General features: G+C 36.9%; 1 protein-coding gene across 2 annotated transcripts; it reads right to left on the reverse strand.

The window, feature by feature from the left end:
• Window positions 1–871: 871 nt before the first annotated feature.
• LOC141534920 (uncharacterized) lies at window positions 872–24,638 on the reverse strand. 2 transcript variants are annotated; one of them, XM_074254566.1, is made up of 4 exons: window positions 19,665–20,521; window positions 18,373–19,589; window positions 2,594–2,737; window positions 872–2,469 (listed from the first exon to the last, which is right to left on the reverse strand). In XM_074254566.1, exons 2-4 carry the CDS (start codon window positions 18,415–18,417, stop codon window positions 1,735–1,737), a joined length of 924 nt encoding a protein of 307 aa, XP_074110667.1. In that variant the 5' UTR covers window positions 18,418–19,589; window positions 19,665–20,521; the 3' UTR covers window positions 872–1,734. The 2 variants fall into 2 exon arrangements, with proteins under 2 accessions (XP_074110667.1, XP_074110668.1); XM_074254567.1 differs by lacking the exons at window positions 18,373–19,589; window positions 19,665–20,521 and adding an exon at window positions 23,628–24,638.

Below are 24,638 nucleotides of genomic sequence, written 5' to 3' on the forward strand. Positions count from 1 at the left end.
AAAAATTTCTGTACCAATATATACAGTTAAATCTTTAATATATCAACTTTTAAATTATTGTAAAAAATTATCATCTTTTTGTATAATTATTGTGTAGTTATAAAATGTTGTACTTGAAAAAAAATTAATACAAACTAGCCTGAACCAAAATAAAGCTGAAAATAATATACTATTATTTAACAATCAATACTAAAAAAATTTATGATAATGAAAAAATTTGCTTCTCTTTTCCACTCTCATTACAAAATTTTACATTAAAAGTTATTTTTTCACGAAAGCTAGCTTAAATGAATTCTATTACATTGTCAATTGTACTTTAAATTTCAAAATAGTATTACTATTCTCTCTACGCAGATCAGTCCATCAGCCGTCATTATTTTATTATTTTCTTCTCAGCAGACTAGCTTTAGCAATGTCAACAAATTCAAATTTCAAATCTGTTACAAGAAATATGTTTTTAATATTTTTTTTGTCTAATTAAATTATGCCATGAATTTTCAATTCGTATAATTAATTTCAATGACAAGTATCACACATTCTTTTGAAATAAATTTGTGTTTTCTGTTAAGAGTATCTGAATTAAGTAATATAGTCAAAAAAATTAACTACAGCCTTAACTGTGCAAAGAAAATAAGATCGATTAGAACAAAAATTTACTGCTAAAACTCTCTTTAAGGGTTTCAACAAAATAATTCATTTCAAGTTTCTTTCAGAAAAGATAAAAATTTCGTAAACCAATTGAGTCGGTTAAAAATTAATTGTAATTGTAAGCTTGATTTTACGTTAATCAAAATAATATTATGCATTAGATATTACACATTATTTATTGTACAAAATTAAGTATATCTTGTTTAAATTAAAGAGGCATACAAACAAGAAAGAGTTATTTAAAGTATTAATTTTATAAAAAAATATTATAAAAAAATAATGCAAATAGATGTTAGATGTAACCATAGTGAGAAAATAATTAAGCATTACAACTTTAATTGTTTACTACATATGACTGAACACAAATATTTATATTATAAATTTAAAAAATATTGTAAACTCCAATTCAAGCAGCTGATAAAAATGAAAACGTAGCTTCAATTATCAAGATGAGAGTATAATAATTAATTATACATCATTAATTGTATGATTTAAATTGAAAATCAAATACAAAGTTTTCACGAGATGTTAAAACAATCATTACATAAAGATGTCATGTACACTTGACGCATGGGGAGTGTGAGAATTGGTCCGATTCCGTGCGGGCACGGGTGGGCACGGGGGCACGGGAAATGGTCATTTTACCACGCTTTTGCGCATGCGCACGGGTAAATTACCAAATGACCGGATTATGACCGCACCCGTGCTCCCTCGCTAAAAAAGATTACTTACGCATGTGCGCGGTTGATTTTCAACTGAGCGAAATATTTAAACTTTAATATATATTTTTTCCAATTAATTTTATTAATAATTATCAATGAAATAATTTTTTCTTCTTACAGCAACCCATCAAATCTTTATAATCTAATTTTTTTTAATATAATTAAACTTAAAGCTACATTTAATTACACATACAGATATTTGAACTCTGTAAATGATCTAACTATATAATTACACAATAGAATCTTTAATAAAAACTTTTTTTTTTTATATTGAAATAACTTTAATTAATAAAAGTAAGGTATTGTATATAATGACACTGAAGTTATACATCCGTTACGGTAAAGTTGAGTACTATAATATAAATTAACAACCTTTCGGACAAGACCAATAACTTTCTGGCTCTTGAACTAAGCCAACGCATGAAAAATGGCTCCAAAATAAGCACTTATCGCATTCAACGCTATCACTAGTACTCAATTCCATTTTACAAATTTTGCATGTCCAATAATCACTTCTTTTTTTGCTAATGATTAATTCATCCAAGTAAACAAATGCATCGCGCTCAAAATATTCTTTAATAATTTTAATTTCAATACTGTCGCTAGCCAGAGCATCGGGAATACTTTTCAAGCTTAAATGTTTTAGATTCTCTATACTTATTTTAATTTTATATTTTATAATTCTTAGAACTTTATCTTCATCAGATAAAATCAATTTTAATGTAAATATTTTTTTTTGAGGCTCTGATAAAAGCTCAAAAGAATTAGGATTATCATTCAGTTCATTAGTAGGTTGACCGAGGAAGCGATTTTTTTTACCTTTAGCACGTCCTCGAGCCCTACTTAAGTGGATTGATAATGACCCAATCGTGGATAGTGAAGCAGAAGTGCAGTTATCTTCTGATTGAATTTTTAACTCATCACTATTTGAATCATAAAGTTGCACCAATTTTTTAATGCGAGTTATTTTATTTTCGAGTTCTTCTTTGTTCCGTGAAGAGGAAAAATTAATATCTAATTTTGACAATATATAGTCAAAATCTTCATTGATGACAGTAGGAACGTCGATGATATGTGATTGATCGGAAGACGCTTCACCCTATTTAATTATGATTAGATAAAGTAACATTATTAAATATTTTTATTTAAAACTTTTCTTCAAGAATAATAGTTTTTTTTTTTAACTATTTATTCATAAATAAACATAGATTCATTATACTTACATTTGATGAATCTTGGTACGTAGATGATTTAACCTGCTCGTTCGATGAATCGGTCACAGAAGAAGTAAATTCAGTTGTAGTAGTAGTAGAAGTAGTACTAGAAGTAGTAGCAGCAGTTGTAGTAATAGTAGGTGATTCAGTGTTCTAAAAAATAATATAAATATTAATATAAATATACTATAGTTCTATATTTATAAGAAGATAGTTGTTTTGCTCGCTCAACTGGCAAGTTATGTTAAATTTGTTATTAAATGGCAGTCTAATAAGTTAACTTGAAAAATATCGTAAAAATAACACAAAAACTAATTTTATTTAAATTTATATTAATATTCCTGATTATACAAAATGATTAATTTTTTAATTATTCTTAAACATACTAAATCATGTAAATCATTTTGAAAATTTCACAAGTAATCATCATTAATCATTTCAAATAGTGAGAAATTAGCAAAATATAGAATGATTAATAATGATTTAAAATTTTAACTATGTCGAATAATTTTCAATAATATCACTTTCCAGATGCCATAAGGGCGTATACCAGCAAAAGGTCCCGGTGAAAAGCCAGAAGGGCGTATAAAAATTTTTTTTTCGGGAATCAACGTAGTTTCGTCCGAAATGTGCAGAACTGCAAAAAAAATTCATACGCCCTTATGGCTCCCGGGACCCACCTCGGATGCCATAAGGGCGTATAAAAAAAATTTTTTTTTGGAAACCGACGCACTTTTGTATGAAACGTGGAAAAATGCAAAAAAAAATTTTCTCCTAACTAAAAATTTCCTTGGACTTAGAAAAAATAAGAGAATTTTTATTATACGCCCTTATGGCATCCGAGGTGGGTCCCGGGAGCCATAAGGGCGTAAGATTTTTATACGCCCTTATGGCATCTGTAACGCGATATAATAATCGATGAATTTCTATAATCTGTAATCAATTAAAATGATTCAGTCCGGATTAAAAATTATTATGAATTAAAGAAATAATAAAAATGGTTATCACTAATGAGTATAGGTAATGATCTAATGAAAATTGCAACCAAAGATTTGAAAACATAGCTTAAATATTAGCTGGTACTGTCTCTTCACAAGACTTCTGATAGACGTCCAATTTGTTACTTAATTTTTTTATTTATACATGTATTAATAATAATAATAATAATAATAATAATAATAATAATAATAATAATAATAATAATAATAATAATAATAATAAGCGATGCTTGCTACGTGGCCTCCAAGCGGCGCATCGCGGGAAACGCAGACCATAACATCAGGTCTGTAGGCGAACGACGTAGCCCGTGCAGTGGGCCAACTACCCACTGCATGGAAATAACTGAGTTACCACAAGATACCAACTCAGAAGTGCTCCCCACAACCGGTCCTTTTCGGATGAGGACCATTCATCAGGTGGGAGGAGCACGCCGGACCCGATGAATGATGACGACCCTGGCGCCTTAAGGACTTACTTTAAGTGGACGGAGGAACTGAGAGTCGATCTCTTGGTGTGCTACCAACGTAGCGAGCCGGGGGTGAGCGGCTATATGGCCCGGATGCACACTCTTTGGAGTGATATGCATCCGGAGCTAGCGCATTTTACGCCCAAACACCTGCGTAATTATGCCGCTCATCTTCGGCGAAATAGAAGATCGCTTGTGCCAGACAGAAGGCAGTCTAATAGACTTTCCTTTCCGGCGCAACTACACCAAGAGCGACGCCGTTCCTCCTTGGACAACAACAATCCCTTTGTAGGACGGCAAGTAAGTATATCTAAAAAGATAACTTACTCCCAACAACAGCTTGACGCGGTAAACGAAGATCTCCGTGCAAACATCCTGGAGGATTCCACCCTGCGCACTGTGAGCCAGGTTGTGTATGGTGCAGCAGTTTCGGCTTTTCCGAGAGAGAGACAATGTCTCTCGATCGAGGCAAGGTTGAAACAGCGCATCTCACAACTTGGCTTGAAAATTGACATGTCCTGGAAACAGGTCTCCCGCATTCAGTGTGTGATTGAGTACGACACAACTCAAACAACATACACGCCCCGAATTCGGCGCATTGCTGCTGAACTTCGGTGGCGTCATCACACACTGAACAAGAGTACTCTTCATGTCATCAAGGAAGAGTCTCTTAATAAATTGCGGGCTCTAGTGGCTGCTAAAAAGTCATTAGAGAAAAGGCTGAAGCGGTTGGTCGACAACTCGTTGTTTCGATCCAGCCCTTCACGGTTTCTGACACCAAAGACCGATGTTACCGGGAATTATCCAACACCTGAGCGGGTGGAAGCTTTTTGGACTGAGTTGTATGGAGATCAACCAAACGTGAACGCCAACACTCCAGCTCTGCACGACTTCAAAGTATTCTGTCGGGAACACCGTCGACAGAATGCTGATGAAGAGAGCCCTGCAGTCAGTGTGGATGAAGTTCGTTCAGCTCTAAATGGCAGCAAAAATTGGGCTGCCCCGGGACCAGACGGCATTAATGTCTTTTGGTGGAAGAAGTTTACTTCTACCCACCTCCATCTGGCCCGCATATTTACATCATACATTAGAGCTGACGATCCGATTCCGGACTGGCTTGTAGAAGGGCGAACCGTACTGATACCTAAAAAAGGTGACTTGTCTGACCCTAAGAATTTCAGGCCTATCACCTGCTTGAATGCGGTTTATAAAATTTTTACAAAAATTTTAAATAACCGTATCTTGCAGCAGATAGAGCCTGTATGGCAACAGATATATGAACAACGTGGCAGTAAAGAGGCCTGTCAGGTTGCAAGGAGAACCTGATAGTGGATCGATGCGTCTTACAAGATGCGATCTACTATCAACGCAACCTGTCAATGGCTTGGATTGACTATCGCAAGGCATTTGACTCAACTCCACATGAGTTGATTTTATATCTACTCAAATGCCTGGGAGTCAATCCCGAAATAGTGGAATGTATTCGGCGTACAATGCAGCTCTGGCGAACGCGATTTCACATTGGAAGTGGAAACGCATTGCACGTAACCGGAGTTGTAGAGTACAAACGAGGGGTCTTCAAGGCGATTCCTTGAGCCCTCTGCTGTTTTGCATTTCACTGCTGCCTATATCTGTTGTTCTCCGTAAAACTCATGGGTACTCTGTGGGGCCTCCGGGTGATCGAAACTATTCGATTACCCATCTGCTTTACATGGATGATCTGAAGTTGTATAGCGCTGATAAAGATCATCTACAAGCGGCCCTCAACATCGTAGCAGAGTACACACGAGATGTCGGAATGTCTTTTGGGTTGGACAAGTGTGCGGTCGTACATCTGGCGAGGGGTAAGTGCTCTGATACTGGTGATGATGTCGAATTAGTGGATGGGAGCGTCTTAAGCCAATTAGACGCCGGGGAGTTGTATAGATATCTAGGAATGGAAGAGCACCGCATGCATGCGGTCTCTGAAGTCCGAACAACTCTCCAGAGCGAGTATGTTAGGAGACTCCGGAAAATTTGGTCCTCCGAACTTTCCGGCAAAAACAAAGTCTCAGCTACTAACATGCTCGCTGTCCCAGTCTTACTATACTCTTTCGGTGTCCTGAAATGGACCCGAAAGGATTTACGAGATCTCGACATCAAAACCCGTAAGATCATTAATATGAATCGGAGCATGCACCCCAATTCATCAGTCGCCAGATTATACCTCTCCCGGTCCATCGGTGGGAGAGGTTTGCAGAGTTTGGAGCGGCTTCACGACCGTTTGGTCCTGGGTTTAACTCACGAAGTTGTCAATTTCACTGCAGACGAGGATGACTTTCTTATGCAAATTGTACATAAACATGAAAATGCGCATAAGGGGTCATTCTTGTATAAGGCAGCAATATATGCGGCAAGAACCCTTGGTCTTGGAGAAATAAACGCTCTTATGGAACTCCGAAAGGAGGAATTTAAGAGCATCATCAGGAACGCCGAGGAAAAACTACTCCTTGGCGAACTGATGGACAAGTCCATGCACAGCGTGTTCTTTAAACACGTGCGTGATCATGGCTTGTCCATCCAGCTGACGTTTTCCTTCTTAAAGTCAGCGGGCCTGATGTCCGAGACTGAAGGGTTCATACTTGCCTGCCAAGATGGTGTCATTAACACTCTTGAGTACCGTAGCAAGGTGCTCCAGGTGCAGCTTCCGGACACGTCCTGTAGGAGGTGTAGACAACATCCGGAGACGCTTATGCACCTTTTGTCGGCATGTCCAGTGCTGGCGAGAGGTGCATATATCCAGCGTCACAATGCTGCCCTGAGAGTACTGTACTACTATCTTCGTCATTGCTACGGTATTGTCGTGACACCAGTGCTGCCTTATTTGCCAGGAGATATTCCACAGGTTGTTGAGAATGACAGTTGCAAAATTTATTGGAACATGCCATTTGCAACAACCCGGCGGATAGATCACAACAAACCTGATATTGTGCTCTTCGACAAGGCCACTCGTGACATTTATGTCATTGAGTTCTCGGCCCCGGCTGAATACAACATCTCAGCCAAAGAAGAGCACAAAAGACAAATATATCAGGATCTCCTGTTTGAAATTGGCAAACTTTACCCAGGTTACCGTGTCAAGCTTGTCGTCCTGATTGTTGGCGTCCTAGGAGGGATGAAACAGTCTTTTGTATCCTCACTTGCCAAAGTTCCAGCTTGCTCATCAAAAGCTGAGTTCTTGGCAGTTAGGATGCAGAAGGCTGTTTTACTTGGTTCTCTCCGTCTCTTAAGGGAAATGACTTTGGCCTGCTGTGATCACTAACCGCCTTGTTGTGCGGAGGGTCCAGCAGTAACGGATGGAGCTCAGGCTGGGCCCTCGGAGAATCGGACTCCGGGGATAACCCCCCTGAGCATTTAATAACAAAATAATAATAATAATAATAATAATAATAATAATAATAATAATAATAATAATAATAATAAGTGGCAGTAAAAGAGGCCTGTCAGGTTGCAAGGAGAACCTGATAGTGGATCGATGCGTCTTACAAGATGCGATCTACTATCAACGCAACCTGTCAATGGCTTGGATTGACTATCGCAAGGCATTTGACTCAACTCCACATGAGTTAATTTTATATCTACTCAAATGCCTGGGAGTCAATCCCGAAATAGTGGAATGTATTCGGCGTACAATGCAGCTCTGGCGAACGCGATTTCACATTGGAAGTGGAAACGCATTGCACGTAACCGGAGTTGTAGAGTACAAACGAGGGGTCTTCCAAGGCGATTCCTTGAGCCCTCTGCTGTTTTGCATTTCACTGCTGCCTATATCTGTTGCTCTCCGTAAAACTCATGGGTACTCTGTGGGGCCTCCGGGTGATCGAAACTATTCGATTACCCATCTGCTTTACATGGATGATCTGAAGCTGTATAGCGCTGATAAAGATCATCTACAAGCGGCCCTCAACATCGTAGCAGAGTACACACGAGATGTTGGAATGTCTTTTGGGTTGGACAAGTGTGCGGTCGTACATCTGGCGAGGGGTAAGTGCTCTGATACTGGTGATGATGTCGAATTAGTGGATGGGAGCGTCTTAAGCCAATTAGACGCCGGGGAGTTGTATAGATATCTAGGAATGGAAGAGCACCGCATGCATGCGGTCTCTGAAGTCCGAACAACTCTCCAGAGCGAGTATGTTAGGAGACTCCGGAAAATTTGGTCCTCCGAACTTTCCGGCAAAAACAAAGTCTCAGCTACTAACATGCTCGCTGTCCCAGTCTTACTATACTCTTTCGGTGTCCTGAAATGGACCCGAAAGGATTTACGAGATCTCGACATCAAAACCCGTAAGATCATTAATATGAATCGGAGCATGCACCCCAATTCATCAGTCGCCAGATTATACCTCTCCCGGTCCATCGGTGGGAGAGGTTTGCAGAGTTTGGAGCGGCTTCACGACCGTTTGGTCCTGGGTTTAACTCACGAAGTTGTCAATTTCACTGCAGACGAGGATGACTTTCTTATGCAAATTGTACATAAACATGAAAATGCGCATAAGGGGTCATTCTTGTATAAGGCAGCAATATATGCGGCAAGAACCCTTGGTCTTGGAGAATAAACGCTCTTATGGAACTCCGAAAGGAGGAATTTAAGAGCGTCATCAGGAACGCCGAGGAAAAACTACTCCTTGGCGAACTGATGGACAAGTCCATGCACAGCGTGTTCTTTAAACACGTGCGTGATCATGGCTTGTCCATCCAGCTGACGTTTTCCTTCTTAAAGTCAGCGGGCCTGATGTCCGAGACTGAAGGGTTCATACTTGCCTGCCAAGATGGTGTCATTAACACTCTTGAGTACCGTAGCAAGGTGCTCCAGGTGCAGCTTCCGGACACGTCCTGTAGGAGGTGTAGACAACATCCGGAGACGCTTATGCACCTTTTGTCGGCATGTCCAGTGCTGGCGAGAGGTGCATATATCCAGCGTCACAATGCTGCCCTGAGAGTACTGTACTACTATCTTCGTCATTGCTACGGTATTGTCGTGACACCAGTGCTGCCTTATCTGCCAGGAGATATTCCCCAGGTTGTTGAGAATGACAGTTGCAAAATTTATTGGAACATGCCATTTGCAACAACCCGGCGGATAGATCACAACAAACCTGATATTGTGCTCTTCGACAAGGCCACTCGTGACATTTATGTCATTGAGTTCTCGGCCCCGGCTGAATACAACATCTCAGCCAAAGAAGAGCACAAAAGACAAATATATCAGGATCTCCTGTTTGAAATTGGCAAACTTTACCCAGGTTACCGTGTCAAGCTTGTCGTCCTGATTGTTGGCGTCCTAGGAGGGATGAAACAGTCTTTTGTATCCTCACTTGCCAAAGTTCCAGCTTGCTCATCAAAAGCTGAGTTCTTGGCAGTTAGGATGCAGAAGGCTGTTTTACTTGGTTCTCTCCGTCTCTTAAGGGAAATGACTTTGGCCTGCTGTGATCACTAACCGCCTTGTTGTGCGGAGGGGTCCAGCAGTAACGGATGGAGCTCAGGCTGGGCCCTCGGAGAATCGGACTCCGGGGATAACCCCCCTGAGCATTTAATAACAAAATAATAATAATAATAATAATAATAATAATAATAATAATAATAATAATAATAATAATAATAATAAGCGGTGCTTGTTACGTGGCCTCCTAGTGGCGCACCGCGGGAAACGCAGACCGCAACATCTGGTCTGTAGGCTAACAACGTAACCGGAGCAACGGGCCAACTACCCGTTGCACCGTAATATCTGAGTTCCAAAACAGTATAATCTCAGAAGTGCTCCCCACAACCGGTCCTCTTCGGATGAGGACCAGTCATCAGGTGGGAGGAGCACACCGGACCCGATGACTTATGACGACCCCGGCGCTTATAGGATTAAGTTTAAGTGGACGGAGGAGCTTCGCGCCGATCTCTTGGTGTGCTGGCAGAACAGCGAGCCGGAGGTATCAGGGTATATGGCCCGGATGCACACACTTTGGTGTGGCATGCATCCGGAGCACAGACATTTTACGCCCAAACACCTGCGTAATTACGCCTCATACCTTCGGCATAATCGACGATCGCTGCTGCCAAATAGAAGGCAGTCTAATCGGCCTTCATTTCCAGCACCGCTACACCAAGAACGGCACCGTTTCTCCGAGGACAACGACAACCTCTTTACAGGTCGACAAGTGAGCATCTCCAAAAAGATGACTCACTCAAAACAACAGCTCGACACGGTGAACGAAGATCTCCCCACACAGCTTCAAGAGGACTCCACTCTGCTCACTGTCAACCAAGTTGTCTACGGTGCCGCGGCTTCGCTTCTGCCGATAGAGAGAAGACATTCTCTCTCTTTCGAGGCGAAGTTGAAGCTGCGCATCGCTCAACTTGGACACAAAATTGACATTTCTCGGAAACAAGTCTCCCGCATTCAGTGTGTGATAGAGTATGTTAGTACTCAAAGACCGTACACGCCAAAAGTTCGTCGCCTGGCGGCAGAACTTCGAAGGCGACATCACACACTGAACAAGAGTACTCTTCTTGTCATCAAAGAAGAGTCTCTTAACAGGTTGCGGGCTCTGGTGGCTTCCAAAAGTCACTAGAGAAAAGGCTGAAGCGGTTGATCGACAACTCTTTGTTTCGATCCAACCCTTCACGCTTTCTGTCACCTAAGACCGCTGTTCCCGAGAATTATCCATCATCTGAGCGAGTGGAAGCCTTTTGGAGTGAATTGTACGGAGATCAACCAAACGTCAACCCGGATACTCCAGCTCTGCACGACTTCGAGGCATTCTGTCGAGAACACCGACGGCAGGATATCGCCGAAGAGAGCCCTGCAGTCAGTGTGGAAGAGGTTCGTAAAGCCCTGAATGGCAGCAAGAACTGGGCTGCCCCGGGTCCAGATGGCATAAACATCTTCTGGTGGAAGAAATTTTCTTCTACACATGCTCATCTGGCCCGGATTTTTACATCATACATTCAGGGCGACGAACCAATTCCAGACTGGCTGGTAGAAGGGCGAACCGTACTCATCCCTAAAAAGGGTGACTTGTCCGACTCAAAGAACTACAGGCCTATCACTTGCTTGAATGCGGTTTACAAGATTTTTACAAAAATCTTAAATAACCGTATCTTGCAGGAGATAGAGCCTGTGTGGCAACAGATATACGAACAACGTGGCAGTAAACAGGGCGTGTCAGGTTGCAAGATCAACTTGTTGGTAGATAGATGCGTCATTCAAGACGCAATCTACTACCAACGCAACCTGTCTATGGCCTGGATTGACTACCGTAAGGCATTTGACTCAACTTCACATGAGTTGATTCTCTATCTGCTCAAATGCCTCGGAATCAATCGCCAAACAGTGGGATGCATACAACGTACGATGCAGCTCTGGCGAACGCGTTTTCACATAGGAAGTGGAAATGCATTGCACGTAACCGGAACTGTTCAGTACAAGAGAGGCGTCTTTCAGGGAGATTCTCTGAGCCCTCTGTTGTGTTGCATCTCACTGCTGCCAATATCTGTTGCCCTCCGACAAACTCGTGGGTACTCTGCGGGGCTACCGAGTGATCGAGTATACTCGATCACTCACCAACTGTTTATGGATGATCTAAAGATATACAGTGCCAACAAAGATCATCTACAAACGGCCATCAACATCGTAGCAGAGTACACACGAGATGTCGGAATGTCTTTTGGGTTGGACAAGTGTGCGGTCGTATACCTGGCGAAGGGTAAGTGCTCTGATACGGGTGGAGATGTCGAATTAGTGGATGGGAGCGTCTTAAGAGAATTAGACGCCGGAGAGTTGTACAGATATCTAGGGATTGAAGAGCGGCAAATCCATGCCGTCTCTAAAGTCCGAACAACTCTTCGCAGTGAGTATGTTAGGAGACTCCGGAAGATCTGGTCATCAGAACTTTCCGGCAAGAACAAAGTCTCAGCTACTAACATGCTCGCTGTCCCGGTCCTACTTTACTCTTTTGGGATCCTGAAATGGCCTCGAAATGAGTTGAAAGATCTCGACATCAAAACCCGTAAAGTCATCAATATGAATCAGAGCATGCACCCTAACTCATCAGTCGCCAGGATGTACCTCTCCCGGAACATCGGAGGGAGAGGATTGCAGAGTTTGGAGCGGCTTCACGATCGTTTGGTTCTGGGTTTAACATACGAGGTTGCCAATTTCACAGCAGACGAGGACGACTTCCTGATGCAATTTGTTCATAGTCATGAAAATGCGCGGAAGGGGTCGTTCTTGTATAAGGCAGCAATCTACGCGGCAAATACCTTAGGTCTCGGAGAAATAAACGCTCTCATTGAACTCCCGAAAAAGGAGTTCAAGAGCGTCGTCAGGATAGCCGAGGAAAAAAACTCCTCGGTGAACACATGGACAAGTCCATGCACAGCGTGTATTTCAAACACGTCCGTGACCATGGCTTGTCCACCCAGCTGACATTCTCCTTCTTGAAGTCAGCTGGCCTGATGTCCGAGACCGAAGGATTTATATTTGCCTGCCAAGATGGTGTTATCAACACTCTCGAATACCGTAGCAAGGTGCTCCAGGCGCAGCTTCCGGACACGTCCTGTCGGACGTGTAAACAACATCCGGAGACGCTGATGCACCTTTTGTCGGCATGTCCTGTGCTGGCAAGAGGTGCCTACATACAGCGTCACAATGCTGCCCTGCGAGTACTCTATTATCATCTCAGATATAGCTGCGCTATCGATGAGACACCAGTGCTGCCTTATCTGCCAGGAGATATTCCGCAGGTTGTTGAGAATGACAGTTCCAAAATTTATTGGAACATACCATTCGCAACAACCCGGCGGATTGACCACAACAAACCTGATATTGTGCTCTTTGACAAGGCTACTCGTGACATTTATGTCATTGAGTTTTCGGCCCCAGCCGAATACAATATCTCGGCCAAAGAAGAGCACAAACACCAGATATATCAGGATCTCCTGTTTGAAATTGGCAAACTCTACCCAGGTTACCGTGTCAAGCTCGTCGTTTTGGTTGTCGGCATCCTTGGAGGGATGAAACAGTCTTTTGTGTCTTCACTTGCGAAGATACCGGCTTGCAGTTCAGCAGCCGTGTCTCTAGCAGTGCGGATGCAAAAGGCTGTCATTTTGGGATCCCTGCGTCTACTTAGGCAAATGAATTTGGCCTGCTGCACTCACTAACCGCCTTGTTGTGTGGAGTGGTGCAGCAGTAATGGATGGCGCTCAGGCTGGGCCCTCGGAGAGTCGGACTCCGGGGAAAACCCCCCTGAGCAATTAATAACAAATAATAATAATAATAATAATAATATAACTATAATATAATAATAATATTATATTATATTGTATAATATTATTATTATTATTATTATTATTATTATTATTATTACTATTATAATATTATAGGATTCTATATGATATTATATGATGTTATATGATATATAGAATAAATATAATTTAAATAAATATATATATGAAACGTCGGGTGTAAGGTCGGGATGAGCTTATATCTTTAATTAAAAACGACAATAGTTAAAAAAGTACGGTGCAATTACAAAAAATTCATTATTCCACGAGGTAAAATTTTATTTATTTATAGTTTATAAGTTACGACAGTCACATAATAACTGCAAGATCGCTAATAATAATGATAATGTGGTGGTGGACATGAACTGAAAATTAAAATTCATTTTTTTTTATTCTAATTAATATTAGAAATGATTTTTATTTAATATAAATATCAATTTGATGAAATAAATAAATAAATAAATGCAGTGTAGTCCCATGTCATTATGGGAACTATTCCTATAATATTCTAGGAATGGTTCCCATAAATTATGGAAACCATTCCTATAATAGTATAGGAATGATTCCTATAGCATTATGAGAACCATTCCCATAATATTATAGGAATGTTTTCCATAATGGTATAGGAATCATTCTTATACTATTATAGGAACCGTTCCTATACTATTATAGAATTAGTTCCTATAATGATATAGGAATAGTTCCCATAATGGTATATTTCACATATTTTTCGTTCCGTGTAGATATTAAAATTAATTTTATTAGCCATTCAAAATTTTTAAAATAAAAAAAATAATAACTTTATCTGCTGAATCCTAAAACAGAAATATTCTTTGACTCTAAGATTTTGCCAGAGGAATTCAATTGTGTGAAGAATTACTAACTTTTTTGCGCCAAAAATCCAGCCAACCCCATACTACGCAAGCAGCCAACCCGAAGTCATCTCAGTTTTCCCAGCCCAGGGCTCTATTTCCACTTGATTCTGAATCAGCTAAAAAATCACACCATCTACATAGTCGTGACACCACAAACCTCTCAGCTGATAATTATCAGCTTGAATTATAATTCAAGTCAACATTCTGACGTAAAACATTCTACTCCTGTTTGCTCTTCTAATGCATTTTCAAAAACTGAATCCCGGAACACTGACAATCAGAAACGTCTTAAGTCCTCTAGTTCTGAGTATTCCGACAAGTTTTCTGGCTCGAATCACCACAAATTTCCTCAAAAATCCAGGGAAGTAGCACGTTCGCGTTCAAATGTTTCATGTTGTCCGAGTTCTGAAAAATCTCCTCACTTCCAACCTATTCAATCACCAAAAGTATTCCATTCACCGATTTCATTACGTGATGAAGTGAAAACCACTCAATACTGTAAGAAGCCTTCGAACCAAAATCACAGTGGTTCTCTTGGCCAAAATACCACTCGGGAAGAGAAACCAAAATATGCATGGAATATTCCTTCAGCTAAAAAAGTTAGTTTGAATCATTTTTCTATTCTTCACACTATTTTGACTATTTCTTATTATCTAATGTATTTATTTTTTATAAAATTTTCTAATTATTTATTTCTTTATTAGAAGGAGTTAATTGAAAACTCAGATATTTACATCAATGAAGTGGATTTACATTATATCAAAGTGAAGTTTCGTCATGAGCCTGCTGAAATGGCACGACGACTCTTCAAATCGATAATTGGAGAAGACCGATTATCTACTATGAGCCGAACTGGTGGAAATGGGTGGCAGCCATTACCCTTAGACGTTAGCCAAACTGTTTACGGTATATAAATATGTTCATATAGTTTTTTTTTTGCATACAAAACAAAAAATTAACTTGATTTTACCTCGACTCTTTGTTTTGGAGCAAACAAAAGTTTTTTCCATTAAGGGGACTCGGTGGTCTAGCGGCCTCAAATTCAAGCTACACGGAAAGAAAAATATGGGAACTATTTCTATAATTTTATAGGTACAGTTCTCAGGCAACTATAGAAACTGTTCCCATGAATTATGAAAACTATTCCCATAATTATAGGAATATTTCCCATAACGATAGAAATGGTTCCCATAACGATGGGAATGGTTCCTATAATGGTATAGGAATGGTTCCTATACTTATAGGAATGATTCCTATACAATCATAGAAACCATTGCCATAACATTATGGGAAATATTCCTATAATGATATAGTAATGGGAAACTCATGTATCTTCCACAGAGATGTATCATGTGGCAGCCCCAATTTTTTTTTTCCGTGTAGGATTTAGACCTATATATTATGGGCACCATTGCTATACTATTATAGGAATGGTTCCCATAAATTATAGAAACCATTTCTATAACAGTATAGGAATGATTCTTAAAGCATTATAGGAACCCTTCCCACAATATTATTACAATAGTTCCCATAATATTATGGGATTCGTTCCCATATTGATATAGGAATAGTTCCTATAATAGTATAGGAATTGTTCCTATAGCATTATGGGAACCATTCCTATAATGCTATAGGAATAGTTCACATAATTTTCTTTCCGTGATTTTTAAAAAACTTTGATTTCTAATTGAAGGTAATGAAAAATGCTTTCAAATTTTTTTACAATTATTCTATTACTTATCAATTACACAAAACTGGAAATAAAAACAGAAAAAAAATTTTTTTTAATTAGAAAAATAGCGCTGAAGTCCCCCTCTTAAAAAAGATGGACCTGACTGGTGAAGGTAGGTTCATCTCTCTCTCTCATATAAATTTCAAAAATATCACTGATTTTTCATTAGCATAGGTATAGTTATCGTCGATACTAGAATTAAAAAATGAAAAAAAAAATTGGCAAAATGGCGCGTAGTTAAAAATATTTTTTGAAAGCGAATTATAGATTTTCATTTTAAACTACGCGCCATTTTGTCAAATATTTTTTTTTTTCATTCTAATATCGACGATAATAATACTTCTACTAATTAAAAATCAGTCATATTTTTAAATTTCAGATCAGAGGGAGAGATCAATCTATATCTACCAGTCAGGTCCATTTTTTTTTAGAGGACTTCAGCGCCATTTTTCTAATTACAAAAAAAAATTTTTTTGTTTTGATTTTCATTTTTGTGTAGTTGATAAGTAATAGAATAAGTGTAAAAAATTTGAAAAGATTGATCATTCCCTTTATTTAAAAATAAAATTTTTAAAATAGCTTAAACTTTAAGCTGCTAGACCACCGGATCCACTTTACCAAAAAATTTTTCCTTTCGTGGATTTTTTGCTTTATAATTGATAAAAAAAATTTAATGCGTACTAGTATCTTTCTGGGTCAATTTGGGTTTTTACAAAATTTGAATCATGAATTCTTATACGTTAAACAACGTAAGAGAGTTGGGAAATAATAATAAAACTCTGAAAGATAATAGCAAGTGCTGGATTTCTTCAGGCATATTTATGAAAGCTTTTGGATTAAAAAATTTAATTTTTCAGAATATGTTAAATTAAATTCAAAACCAAGACTGAATTTTGAGAAATTCGAGCGAGCCGTTACACAAATGTTTACGTCAATCAGGCGAAGTAATAACGTTTCTGCAAAACCTTTACAAAATCTAGTCGATTCAAAAAAGTCATCAAGTTCAACATCTCATCACCAATCGCAGACACCAAAATCATCTTATGTTCCTGAATCGTCATCGCATGCTCCCAGTCAGTCTGCGTATGATTCTTCTACGCGTTCGCACTATCAATCACAAGATCATTCTCTCAATTATCGACAGCCTGATCATCACTCCAAAAATCTTCTCACATCCGTCGTTCCATTGATCGTCATCATTGGTCACGTGAACGATCAAGAAGCCGTTCACTACATTCTCGATGTAGTGATGAAAGTCACCGCAAAAGTTAATGAGCACTGGTAAAAACAATTATTTGAGAAAAATGTTCTTGAATTACGCATATTATTCTGTGAAATTATATTATTAATTTGAATTATACTTACAAATTCTCTAACCAAGTAATGTTTAGTGACAGAAATTCATGTCACTTGGTTCAAAAATTATTTTACTCGATTCAAGACAGTAAAATTTTTGAGAGCGATTTTCTCTACTCAGAATTTTTTAAAAAAATTTTAATAAAATAAAATAGTCTAAAAATTAGATCGGGGAATTTGGCTTCATTAATAAATCTACCTTTAATAAATATATATATATATATATATATATATATATATATATATATATATATATATATATATATATATATATATATATTATTTATGAAATGTATAAAATATATGAAAAATGCAAGCGGGTACTCAAATAAAAGGTCTCGATGAATGTACTATCGGGATGAGCTTATATCTTTAAAAACGTCAATAATTAAGCCATGACATTGTATCCTGTCAACTAATGATATTTTTAAAGATATAAGCTTATCTCAACATTAAACTCATTGAGACCATTCATTTGAGTACCCACATCAATTTTTCATATATTTATATATATTATATATTTTCCCATGGACTGAATTCCAAAAACATTTTCCCGTGGACTGAATTGTGAATCTAAACCATTCTGGAATCCACCGGAGGACGCACAAAAATTTCATTAAAATCGGTCCAGCCGTTTTGGAAGAATTTCAGTGACAAACACACACACAGAAGAAATATAAATAAAGAAGATTATGAAGCACAAAAAAATAAACCTTCAGCAGTCTTGCCAAAGAATGTATTAAAAATTCTACACCAGACTTTTAAAAAGATCTATCACAAATCTTTCGCTCAGAGGTCTTTTGAAGATCTACCACAGATATTTCGCTCGCGGATCTTCCAAAGATTTTCTAGAAGTCTTTAATGGACTATACTGTTTTTTAGAAAATTTGTCTCCCCAGGTAGACTTCTAGTAGATCTCTTGCAGATCTAATAGCGAAAGATCTGTGGTAGATCTTTCATGAGTCTATTATAGATTGTTTTTTTTTTACCCGGGGTACTTAATGATAGATTAACACTCATTCAAACAGATTAAAATATTTACCACTCTTATCAGGAGCTGCAGTTTGGGAAGCTTGCGTGGATCCATTCATTCCTATAGGATTACTGGGTAAATTAGTGGGTTTAAAGTTCAGTGATTGTGTTGAATGGGCAGGATGTCTTGGATTGGCAGAAAATCGCGCTGTTTCAATTGGATTATCCTCTTTCGTCACAGAATTTAGTGTAGGACACTTGAGGTTGAGGAGAGTACTTCAGAAAAGAATAGGAAAAATAATGATAACACAAATAGACATAAAATTATAGAAAAATATTGAAAGTATTGGAATTCACTTACTAATCAACACCGTCAATCGACTTCCACACATTTTTAAAAGAATTGACTTTCGATAATCTATCATTATCAAATGATTTCATTAGAAACTCATAAGCATACTAATCATCATCTGTACATACAAAAAGTATCAAAATAAAGTGATTATTATTAGCCATGATTACTATATATGTAGAACTAACATTTTAATTTTACGTATTGAGATGTTTTTAAATTAGAGAACACATACGGTTCGCTTTGCTGGTCATTAATTTTAAACCATATTTGGAAAAGTCTTAAATCTTCTTCTACTAAAATAACATATATAACATAGAAATAATAATGAAATTAATGTAAAAATCATGACATAAATAAACACAACAAATTTTAGGTTATACCAGAATACATACCTTGACCAGTGCCAGTGTCAGTGTCACTGTAATTGTGATCATCCATCTTAAAAAAATGTTAGCTCAATACAATTTATTCAAAAGAAATATTTATTATTATAAGTTAAACTTTACTGATTTGGTGACTTAAATAAATTAATTTACGCTCTTGTTATAAGCGTCTATGAAAAAAACGTTAAGTTTGAAATTTTCGTTTGAAGTGGTCCTATTGGTTGATGTATCTGAAGTGAACAGCAGCGTCACTACAAACGTGAAGGAATAACTAAAAACCCACGGTAAAATTTAAATAAAGGAATGATGAATTTATTTTATAAAGAAACAAAACTATTAATTGATGGATATAGAAATAAAATTTTTATTATTTATTTATAATTTTTTATAAATTATTTAAACGTCGAATCTAATAAAAATTTTAATTTAGTGGAATAAAATCAATTCCGTCCAAACTTCGGTATACGATTTTCCAGGTAGGATTTTGGACTGGATATTGTCCTGTAGCAACTAAATTTGAAATGAAATCATACGCCGCAACATTATGACCTACAGATAGAAGCGTTTATATTAATTGTTTCTTCAATATTGTTAATTAGTTTCGTTATTTTAGGTTATACCTACTTTTGATCTCTAAATAAGTATAAAAATCCAGATTTTGAATTAAATAGAGTGGTTCCTGGTCAATTTGGAAATAGAGATTGTATCGTCTTGCTCCACTATTGTCTAAATAAATGAAAAACACAAAATATTATTTATTAAATTATATTAATCAAAGTAAACAAAATAAGTTAGATTAGACTTAGTAATAAAATTTATATAGTAAAAAATGCTACTTACGAGGTACTTCAACAATGTTAAAATTAAAATTATTTGCAGCCATGTTTATGAAAAGCAATTGAATTAATTAATAAATATTATGTCAAGATAAATAATAAGTAGACACACTAAAAATGTCACTATCAGTTTGCCGCCTAATCGAATTCACAATCGCTAACACTAAGATTGTAATTGGACACAAAAAAAATATATATATACTATATACTTTTACCCGACAAACTACTCAACGATGTCGATAATTTAGATTATACCATCGGCCATCGATGTATCGACAGAGAAAAAACATCGACAAAAAACATCGATGTTTTCCCAAAAAAACATCGATACTCGAAACATCGATGTATATCGCCCATCCCTAATAGCCAGAAATACGTGGTTAATAAAACTCCTGACAAAAATGTTCCTCCAACGTTCTTATAGCGTTGCGGTTAGGTGATAGTCTCGCGTGCGTTAAGGTTACTATTTGAATCTCGGTTAGGGCAATATTTTTCTGAATTTATTTTTAAGGCAAGCGTAAAACTTCTTCACAATGAATGAATGCAAATGTGATTGAAATCTTGCCCCCTCCTCCAGCTCCTTTAAAAAACTCCGAAAATAAAAAATGTAAAAAAAAAAAATATTAATTAAACAAAAAAAAAAAAAAAAGACAAAATAAAAAAAAAATTTTTATTTATAGTTTTTTTATTGTTAATTTTTTTGTTAATCCCGATAGCAAATTTAATAAATTATATCCGAAAAAAATATTTAAAACTATAAAATTTAAATAGTCAGGGTTGTTATTTACTATTATTATTTTTAAAAATTACTTGGCGTGATATTATAAAATACATATTAAAATGGCGATTTTTACTGTTTGAAACTGTAAAATTTATAAAACCACTGTTGTTATTTACTATAGTTATAGTCACAATTTACTCGGTACGATAGTATAGACTACACATTGAAATGGCAATTTTTACTGGTTGAAACTGTAATTTTTAAAGATGAAAGAGTCGTTATTTACTATAGTGACCGCTACTAATCACTTATTTTGGATATTATATTATAAATTGTGGATTTTATACTTTCTACATTTAGATTTGTAATATTTACATTTTTACCACCCCGATGTCCTCTGTACAGTTTGAAACTGTAAAAAGTAATCGGAATCCGAGTGAATTTTACAGTTTACTTTTTTCCGTGAAGCAATTCCAAACAGACAAAAATATAGATATAGACAATACATAAAATAATTATTGAAAAATCTCTGATTTTACTTGCTCGGTCTCGCTCAGGACTTCGCTAAGCGCTTGATGTACGTCATAGCATTCTTTATTTTTAGAATCGTCTCCTCTATCTACAGTTTACCGCTGTGAAGGTCATTCTGAATAACCCTGTATATAATCTTTTTTACCCGGGTGTATTCAAATTCAAAATTTAGCAATTTCTCCAGTTTTTCAACTTTGTTTTTGTAATATCTCAAACGCTATTGTAGATACAGAAAAAGCCTTTTAATTATTTGAAAGGGGACACTGAGGGCTATTGAAAACAAAATATTTTGAAAAATAAAAAATTTGTTAATTTATGATGATCGTTAAAAATGACGATCGAAGTGAAAATTTTGGCTCAACATTTTTTGTATAATACCTTGTACTGATCTTTAAAAGGGTATTTTTTTTTTCCAAAAACATTAATTTATGAATTTCAAAAAAAATTTTTTTTCGTTTTTTGCAACTTTAAAGTAAAATTAAGTCATGCAGATACATAGTACTGTGATTTCGAGGATTAAAATAGATATTTATGTCATAAGGCCGTGAAGTGGCGGTTTTCTGACAGCGACAAAATTTCGATATGAGATTAAGGTTTGTGGCAGGAAGGTTCGAAACGGGCGTAATTTTAACGTCCGAGGCGTAGCCGAGCTCGTTTTTGAACGATCGCGTCACAAACATTAAAGCGAATATCGAAAAAGCGTCGTTGTCAAAATCGCCACTAAACGGCCGAATGACATACAATATTTTTTGTTATTATCGCTTCATAAGTTTAACTTTTGTGGGATACAAGGCAAACAATGACATCTAAATTTTATGAAGTTTCACAAGGGCAAAAAAACTTTATTTTATATTGATTATTTTTTTAACTTCCCGCTAAGAAAATTGAAAATTTTCAAAAATCGGGAAATTATTGGTTTTACCCCGTTTTTCGAAAATCGAGTTTTCAGTGTGTGTGTGTGTGTGTGTGTGTGTGTGTGTGTGTGTGTGTGTGTGTGTGTGTGTGTGTGTGTGTGTGTGTGTGTGTGTGTGTGTGTGTGTGTGTGTGTGTGTGTGTGTGTGTGTGTGAGTATGTAAACCTCATAACTTTTGAACGGTTGAACCGATTTCATCGCGGTTGGTGCCATTCGATAGGGCTTCGCCAAAAAAATAAGGAAAAAAATTTTCTCAGAAATGGTTTTTTTAGAGTAACTTTTAAACGGCTTAACCGATCGATTTTAAAAACTAATCAGCTCTCAACCTTGAAAAACCACGTCGATCGTTGCTGATCCGGTCAAAATCGCTTTATCCGTTCGAGAGACATCGTGAACGAAAAAAAACCGAAAAAAGTGTTTTTTCAGAGTTACTCCGAAATTTCTAGTTTGATCAATTAAAACTTAGAAATTCTTTATGAGGCTTAAAAAAACTGCGTAGAATGCCGCCAACCGCGTAAAAATCGGTTCATTCATTCGAAAGTTATTGCGGTTTAAAAATCCAACAAATAGTGTTCTATGAAACTTCTATCAGACTTTTAATCTTAAAGAGCGCAAAAGCACAGGAAAAGTATCATTTTGAGCTCGAAGAGCTCAAAAAAAACGGCCCTGTATTAACGGAATTAGCGGAAAGTTGCAGAGATGGCCTTTAGGGTCAACCGTTTTCCTAATTTTTATTATTATTTATTTATGGTGTGGTTGTTATTTTATTAACATTAAGTCCACTTTATAATAAACTGCCAGCAGAGACAACAACCAGCGCCACTCAGTACTAACTGTTTAAAGTTTACTCACAATCATTGGTCGGTACACTAGAGTGTGACTTTTTTTTTACAATCTCCCTTAATTTCGTCTGGGTGTACTTAAACAGTTCGTAAAAAAAAAAGAGGGGGTAAAACTTCACGGCCTAGGCCGTGAAAAAAAGACGGTATGGTAGAGTCTTTAGAAAAGAGTCCCTTTGCGGGCGCCAAACAGCGCTCAAAAATTGAACTTTTAGAGCGACTATAATAAAAAATTAAATGTATGACACGGAAATATTAAATAACAAATTAATTTTAACTTTGTTCTGTTTTTTGCACATCAATTATCAATTATAAAAATTCGACACGAGTCGAAATAGTCAATTTCAATTGCTAGAACATTCGCTAGTCAAGTCTTTGGTTGACCTTGGGTATTGGAATTTATGCGACACAAAAACTGACGCTTGACCAAAATTCCACGAATAAAAATTTGTCTATTTTTCTCAATGACAAAAATCAATCAATTTTACTCAGTTAATTATTGAAAAATTAATTTAATGAATTTTCTTAGATGTTAGTTAATTGATTGAAAACTTTTAGATATTAAAAATTTCCCCCGCAAGGTCGATCGAGCGATCCCCGGGTATAAACCCCCATGAAAATCACTCAATCCAAAAACTAGCAAATGTTCTACGATCTATTTATTGAATAAAAAAAAGAAAGGAAGAGGAATGATAGACCGAGTACAAACCGCGGTCTATCTTCCAGCCACGGAATGAAATAATGTACCTGGGTAATTGTCTTACTACATCCACGATGTCTGTCTACCATGGTGAGTCCTCCAGGTACCGGTTGTTAAATTCTTTTTCACTCCGGGGAATTGTCCTCACTCTAAGTACCGTTTTTCCTGTAACAGAACCAATGTTAGAAATTTTGTCTAAAAGATTGGAAAGACAATCTTAAAAAAAATCATCGCAGCGTTCCGAAAATTCACGCGCGAAAAAAATAATTACCTGCTGTTTCGTTGAGTAGTGACCGGTGCGGCTGACTATCAAACCTCTTCTGATTTTGTCACTCTCCGACTCCCGAGCACTTACCCATTCCACCCCTCCTCTTAATTACTAAACGGAAGACCCCGAAGATCGGGGCGCGCCAGTGCTGAGTCGACTGATTATCGATCTCTGGCGACTTATCGATTTAGGGTAATTTACCCTGTTACAAATGAATAGGTAGGAATTATAGGAAAAATTATTCTCTACAAAAAAGTATTAAGATCATTTCACTGTATCTTTAGCCCAAAAAAAAGTTGAAGCTGCGTCTCGGTTGAAAATTGCTATTCACTCCAAAAATTAAGTTTCCATTTCAGAAATTCCACAAGTAACACTTAGTAAGATTTTCTACATAACACTCCGTAGGACAATCATCAAGACAACTTGCATGACAATAGGCAGGAGAACTAGCAATACTAATTTTAAGACCATAATTGTATTACTCGAGTAAGCCCGAGGAAATGCGCGAAATAATTTTATTTTCTCTAATAAAAATATTAAAGTTTTTATTTATTCGAAACAAAAGAAATAACATCTTATATTATTTTTAAAATAAATAAGTCAATAATATCATTCGTTATGAAGTTGGCTTGGTAAATTTTATTGTACTTTTTTTCTTTCTTTAAATCTGTAACGAGCTCTCTGATTGGTCTATTTCAATCCTCAATAACTCCCAAAATATTGAGAATTTCGAAAAATTTTATTCTTGCAATTGTGCTTAAAATCGCCTCTTCTATCCAAATTTTCTTGG

This window comes from Cotesia typhae, unplaced genomic scaffold, assembly GCF_013202065.1.
Source record: "Cotesia typhae breed Kobodo isofemale line unplaced genomic scaffold, CoteBio_Ctyphae scaffold_13, whole genome shotgun sequence".
NCBI lineage: Eukaryota > Metazoa > Arthropoda > Insecta > Hymenoptera > Braconidae > Cotesia > Cotesia typhae.

What these genes read in the sequence shown, in the direction of transcription:
- LOC141534920 (XM_074254566.1), bottom strand. Translation starts at nt 18,417, where the DNA reads ATGGATCCACGCAAGCTTCCCAAACTGCAGCTCCTGATAAGAGTG. An exon ending in TGCAGCTCCTGATAAGAGTG is followed by an intron (nt 2,738 to 18,372) that starts GTAAATATTTTA and finishes ATTATTTTTTAG; the next exon opens with AACACTGAATCACCTACTAT. An exon ending in CGTACCAAGATTCATCAAAT is followed by an intron (nt 2,470 to 2,593) that starts GTAAGTATAATG and finishes ATAATTAAATAG; the next exon opens with GGTGAAGCGTCTTCCGATCA.